At 33.6% G+C, this 6979-nt stretch overlaps 1 protein-coding gene across 2 annotated transcripts; it reads right to left on the bottom strand.

The window, feature by feature from the left end:
- Positions 1-445: 445 nt before the first annotated feature.
- Positions 446-4521, bottom strand: LOC127092245 (protein indeterminate-domain 4, chloroplastic). 2 transcript variants are annotated; one of them, XM_051031095.1, is made up of 4 exons: positions 4363-4521; positions 3828-4012; positions 3021-3417; positions 446-1795 (listed from the first exon to the last, which is right to left on the bottom strand). In XM_051031095.1, exons 2-4 carry the CDS (start codon positions 3994-3996, stop codon positions 772-774), a joined length of 1590 nt encoding a protein of 529 aa, XP_050887052.1. In that variant the 5' UTR covers positions 3997-4012; positions 4363-4521; the 3' UTR covers positions 446-771. The 2 variants fall into 2 exon arrangements, with proteins under 2 accessions (XP_050887052.1, XP_050887051.1); XM_051031094.1 differs by having other exon boundaries at positions 4263-4428.
- Positions 4522-6979: the final 2458 nt, after the last annotated feature.

Here is a 6979-nt window from a genome sequence, read left to right as displayed (position 1 = left end):
AAAAGAGAATAGAAAAACAAAACCATAAGAGAAGATACATGAGACAAAAAATCCTAACATCCATCAATACCACCGTCAAAAAAGAAACTAGAGCACTGAAAGAAGAACCACCATCAACAAGTTTAAATTGTTGAGTGTCTATCCCTTATATGAAATTTCTGTAGAGATTAATAGACCAGGAACTGCTAAAGAAAACTCAACCCTAAAAAGTCAAAAGTAAAAAGAAAGATGGTACCCACCTAACATTTTTTAAATTATTTTTCAGACCTGTATACTGTCACACTTTAATAATGTACTCATATATTGTATATAAATAAACAATGTACTTATATATATTCTCTAAAAGTAAGGTACTATATATATTAGGTAAGCAATACTACAAAATTTCTTGCTTTATTGCAAAGTCAGTGTAAGTATTGTACGTGTATAAAAAACAATGATGAAATTGAACGGAAATCAGACATTGTCGCTTCCATTGGAATATAGCCATAACATAAGACAAGAGTTTGCCAACATCTCATCCTTGTTTGGTAATTGGTACACAACACAACTAACAACGCTTGCGTAAATATACTTTTTACTGTCTCAGATTCATAAACTATTATCTCAATCAATCTCACACATGAAATTCAATGAAACAGTGAATTTTACTATTACATCTCTTTCACGTCATATTCATATTAAGATAGAGTAAGAGTAGAGAAAGTGATGAAAATAAAAACAAAATAAGCACTATGAGAGAGTAGAAAGCAATATTTCCTTTATTTTTCTTCATTGCATCAAATTTGAGCTTCCGAAATGTTGACTTGACTGAGCTGATTTTAGGTTATGATTCATAGAAGCCATGACATGTTGTTGTTGTTGATGATGTTGTTGTTCATTTTGTGAAAATCCAGGAGCACTCATGTTTCTGACCATTCCACCAACACCAAGAAAATCTAATGTTAACTTATCAGATTCACCAAACCCTATATTAAGGTTACTTTCATTGCCAAATATGGAGGATGTGTTTCCATTTCCATTTGCAATAGAGTTTATTAATCCATGAAGTTCATCATTGTTGTTATGATCATTTAGTTCCATGCTTGAACTACTTCTATTTCCAAAAGATGTGGTAGTAGTAGTAGTATTTGTAGTACCTTTGTTGTTGTTGGTTGAATTAGTTGAACCAATTTGAGAAGCTTTCTGAAGTAATGCAGTGGCTGACATGTGAGGACTAGACAGGTTTTGGTTTTGATGATCATGTTGTTGCATATTTGAGTTGACCATAAAGAGTGATTGATGATGATGATCACTAATAAGAGGATTGTTGTTGAATTGATCTTCATGAATATTATTCATGAGGTTGAAAATATTATTCGAGTTATTACTTGTCGTGTTTCCTTGAAGATCAGGAAGTTGCATTAGACCATGTAGTTGTTGTTGTTGCTGCTTGTTTGAGAATTGTCCTCGGTGTTCTTCAAAGGATTGATTTGGAATATCACCCATATTGAAGAACGGCGATGAAGAAGACGGAACCGAGTATTGTCCAAATGACGTAGTAGAGTGATTCAAACGCGGTGATGAGATTAAGTGTTGCTCAAACTTCGGCGCCGATGATCCAAGGCGCAAAATGTTGTTGTTAGCAGATGATGTTTGGTTCTGATGAAGTTGCAATTGCTGAGAAATTTGACCTAAACTCATGTGGTTTGTGGCATGGAAATGAGGATGAGTACCAAAAGGGTTAGGGTGTCTCATTACACTCTCTTGTGCTAATGCATCACAAAATGCCCTATGAGTGATGAAACTGTCGCGCCTGCAAAAAAAAAAATACACAACTTTTAGTTAGAATTCAATATTTCGTAATGTTTAAAAATGTTCAAATATGAATCCGTATTATTTTTTAGTAATAATACATTGAAAATCAGATGTAATATTTTCGATCCGATTCATATTAGACGACCCTTATTTTTAGATCCATATTAAAATTCGAAAAAAAATATCAATTGAATAACTTTTGCTAAAAAAAAAACCTAATGAAGACTACATTACATGGAGAAAACATAGCATTTATTGTGAAATTAATTGAAACTATACTAGAATGTTGAAATGAAGAAAACTACAATAGAAGTAGAGGGTCCATGGATTATGCCAAAATATGAAACAAACCAAGAATTTCCAAATCAAATTTCCACTTTGAGGTCTTTCTTTGATGAACATAAGAGAGAATTATTTGCATTTTTTTATGAAAGTCAATACTAAAAAACTCCAATATGGGGCCAGTTCAATAAATGCAAGCAACCTCAACACTTGTCTATATTCTACCAATAGAATTCATTAATTTATGAAAAACATGAAAATCTATTTGAATTTTGAACCACTACAATAGCCAACAAGAAAGATAAGAAAAACCAGCACATCTTCATTCCAACTCATGTAAGAACAAACTTTAAATGTTACTAATTTGTTTCACTTCACGTGAATGTGAATAAGAATAATATGGACACTGTTCCCTAGAACCAAAGTTGAATTTCTTTTCTACCTTTTTCTAAAACATTTCAATTTTTGTACTATATTTGAATAGTGTACTCACGTGCATGCAGTCTTCTGCCTTACAAAAATTATACCTTCACTAACACCCAAACACAAACTAACAATGAAAGGATGAAAGCTCTTGTTCACTTTTTTTGGGATAAGAAATTAAAAGAGACTCTTCCTCACATTTAACTTCAGTTTTACTATGAAATAAAAGATTTTAAATAACAGTCGCGTAAATGGTTTCCTGATTTCAGTCTGCACAGATGTTGCTAAATTGATTAAGATCGTCACAGTATAAACTAACTATAATTTGTGTTTTATCATGAAACGATGAATAACGTTATCGGTATCAATACCTTCCGATACCATCTTGTCGCAGTCGTCGTTTTTGCAGTAACGGACTGTTGTTTAATACGTAACCCTAACTTTTGACAAATGTGGTTTGCAAATATATATAGAAATAGAAATGCATTCATATATAAAGTTGTTGATAAGTTTGTTACCTAGAGAAGAGGGTGCCACAATCACATCTATATTCTCTAGTGCCACAAGTTTTTGAATGTGCTTTCCAATCAGATTGAACAGCATATTTCTTTGAGCATTTTTCGCATTTCCACTTCTTCTCGCCGTGCTTACGCGAGTAATGCTTTTTAATCCCAGTGAGGTCTCCTAAAGCTCTTGAAGGGTCATGATGAACACATGTTGGCTCAGGACACAGATAAACCTTTCTCTTTGGCTCTTTGTTGGACTTTTGCTTTAGCTTCCATGGAAGATTGTGTCCTCTTCTATGAAGTTGAAGATTTTGCTCCCTTTGAAACCCTTTATTGCAAACCTCACATATGAATCTATTTGTTGCCATTAGTGTCTTGGGAGATAGTGCTATCACTTCTGCATCTGGATCTTTTTACCGTGAAAAATTCCAAACAAGAAAAATATTATATAAAATTCTATGGTTTAATAATTACTTGCTGAAATTGAATATGCACCATGAACTGAACACATACTCATTAATACTAATAGTAGTAAAAAAAGTTGAATATGCACCATTCTAAAAGTAGTAAAAAAAGTTGAAGTAAGAAAAATCATTATAAAATTATAATCAAAATCCCATGCTTTTGAGAATAAAATTGGAGGAAAGTGCATGCATCTCAATCAATTATTTACCATAAAAAAAAATAGCCCTAATTCATATTCATGATTTAGGGTTTATTTTTTGTTTGTAAAAAAGTTACAAAAAAAATGTAAAAGATGTGTGCATGTGATGTGCAATTGAATGAGTTAAACAAAATTGATCTAATTAAGCTACTTGCTTGGTGTTCCTGGTTGATTTCTTCTTTTCTTTTGAGGAACTATGGTTGAAGGAGCTGAGGAAGTAGCAGAAGTAGTTGTGGATTGAGGATGAAGATGAAGGTGATGAGTTATCTGACTTTGATTTTCTTCTGTGATTCCAAAGAATGATGTCGACGACGAAGCCGCCATAATAAAACTTTGCAATCTGAAATTTTGTTGAACTAAATATCAAATATTTGAATCCCTCTCCCAAGAGAAAAAAAATTCAATAACATGTTTCTTTGTCTCATGAAAGTATAACAAATTATTAAAAAAGGCACTTAGATACTAAAGTAAATTAAGAAACAAAACAATTTAAAAATAAAGAAGAAGAAGAAGAAGAAGATATAGAAAGAGCTGAAAAAAGTTTGATTTTTCTTCTGTCAGAATAAGAAGAAGAATAAAAAAAAACTCACAGATTAAGAGCAATGAAAAAGGTAGGAAGAAGAAAGGATCTAAGGAGACAAGAGAGTATAATGTGGAGACGAGGAGAAGAGAACAATAATATTAACTCACTTTGTATAAACCTAGCTATTTATCTTCTGGCTATTGTTTTCTTGTGCATAAAATTTAGCTACACTCTCTTGTTATATTCCTCTCTCAATCATTTGGTGTCATCTTAATATATAATACTACTTTGGTTTACATGCATGCTTGTCCACTCATATAGCTATGTAATATCTCTTTCTTAATTTAATTTGTAATGGAAAATTAGTTAGGATGGTAAAATGAAAAGATTGCTTGATAGCAAAGAGTGGTGGATTGAGGGGTAAAATGTGTCACTGTTATATATGCTGCTATTGCACAGGCTACTGTGTCCTTCATAGATGATGGCTAGGGGCCACCGACCCTACTAGCCCTTACCCCTTTCCTTATCAGTATCTCTCTTATTACCAATAATCACATTCTTTGGTAATTTTCAGCCCCCACCTTGCTAATTGCTCTATTATTATTAAGTATGGTCCATTGGACTGGATTAAAGGTTATGAGCATTTTCTCCTAAGAGTCTATAATGTGATTTTAGGGAATCTCTTATCCCATCATATAAAGTGGAAAAATAAGTTATATAATGTGTTTTAGGGAATCTCTTATTCCATCATATGAAGTGGAAAAATAAGTTATGAAAAATTCAAAATGTCCTTCAGATTTTTGACATGCATCTCCGGACGCATATTGTCTTTATTCAAAACGTTAACTTATTTGGAGATGTATCTCTAAAATATTTCAAAGCACATCTCATATATCCCTCTATGAAAAATCCATTTTACACATTTATTGTTCCAGAGATGCATCTCCGTTTAGGATGTACTGAGATGCATCTTCGTAAACAGGCAAAACAATGCAAGTTAAGCTAGTTTTATGCCTACTTAGATGAAAATGACAATTTATAAATGTTAAGATCCCCTGTTATTTGATGAGCATTAAACCATACAATCGATATGCAAAAAATGACGTATATAAATTTAGATGGTCAAAATAAGTCATCAGCCGATACATAATGAAGTCGAAATACACAATATAGTCGAAATAAGTCAAAATAAAATAAACCGATAATCAATCCAAAATAAAAATACTATCGAGTACTGCGTATGCCGAAATAGAGCTTATCGGGCTCCTCGGACTCCTCTGCCCCTTGTCCTCCGACGTTGTCTCTGGTATATCAGTGTCTCTCGTGCCTCCGTCATAATGTCATCTAGAACCTTCCTCGCCTCAAAGCCATCAGGAAAGATACCTCTGTCAATATCGGTCTACACAATCTCCACAATACGGGGACATCTAGGCAACACATCATGAGCACGATCTAACTGTGTCTAATTCTCCTCTATAATCTCCTGATGTGCTGGCCTCGATGGATCACCAAGACTATATATATATACACACACACACACATATATGATACTCTGAAGAACCACCTGATGTATCTGTCGACATAGCTCAAATCGCTCTCAGCTATGGTACTCCGTACCTCCTCCAGTACCAGATGACTAAGATAATCCTCAAACATGACATCCATATCTCTATGTGTTATAGTAGAAGGAGTAGCGACAACAAGGTGTCTGGGAATAGTCTAGGTGTATCTGAACTGTCGCATGACACACTCAAGTAGATAAGGAAAAGTCATACGTGAACCGTAAGCCACCATCCCGAGTATAATATTGTATCGTCAAATGGCTGCATCGCACGGTGATCGACATAGCTGCTAAAGTGAATATCGTCACGTACCAAGCAACCAAGATACACGTGAAACAACTCTATCGCATGGTTCCCTCTAAGCAGGAAAAATGCAAAAGCATGCGACATATCCTTAGTATAGGTCAGTACACATGGCTAGACGGAGATCCGTGGGAAGTGTTGGAGGATCCAAGCTTGAAAAATGTTGGAACGCATAAATCATCAGGAAGGATGTTGCAGAAATGTAACGAAAATGACACACAAACACTAAAAGACCAACAAATATTACCGTAAAAAGTGTGATGATGTCTGTCACTTGCTTCGTCTTACACTTACAACCCTCAGACAATTTAGAGTACAAGTAGACCAAACAAGCGTCCCCCAGTTGTACTCATGGATCCGCTCAAAGTCCTCGAAGTATCATAGGTAGACGACATCCACATAAGTGGCACTCTTGTCCACAAAAATGGAAGTACCAACTAAATATAACATGTATGCTCGCATAACATACGCTCTATGCAGCCCCACATGCTCGTCATCACCTCTAGTTTGCTATGCTCTGAAGAGCTCATATGTATATACCTTTTTCAGGAATTCAAACCTAGTACACTACCACAAAATATACCTTTGATAACACTAAATTACAAAGGTCTAACAATTAATTGTGGTAATACCTCATTTTTTGACATGTTTTTATTTTTTTATATATATATATATACGAAAATACATTGCATTATAGTCGAAACAATTAACTATGATTATACATTCATGGAGTGACAAAGTTCGAATCTCAGCTCCAACAATTTTCTAATTTTTTGTTTTAATGAGTGTTGTCCTTAATATATATATATATATATATATATATATATATATATATATATATATATATATATATTATATATATATATATATAAAATACATATCACCACGGTTTCTAATTTCAACTGTTGTGAAAGGCATT

Source organism: Lathyrus oleraceus, chromosome 6 (genome assembly GCF_024323335.1).
Source record: "Lathyrus oleraceus cultivar Zhongwan6 chromosome 6, CAAS_Psat_ZW6_1.0, whole genome shotgun sequence".
In the NCBI taxonomy this organism is placed as follows: domain Eukaryota; kingdom Viridiplantae; phylum Streptophyta; class Magnoliopsida; order Fabales; family Fabaceae; genus Lathyrus; species Lathyrus oleraceus.
The sequence above is the reverse complement of the archived record's forward strand: the minus strand, read 5'-3'. Positions and strand labels throughout refer to the sequence as shown.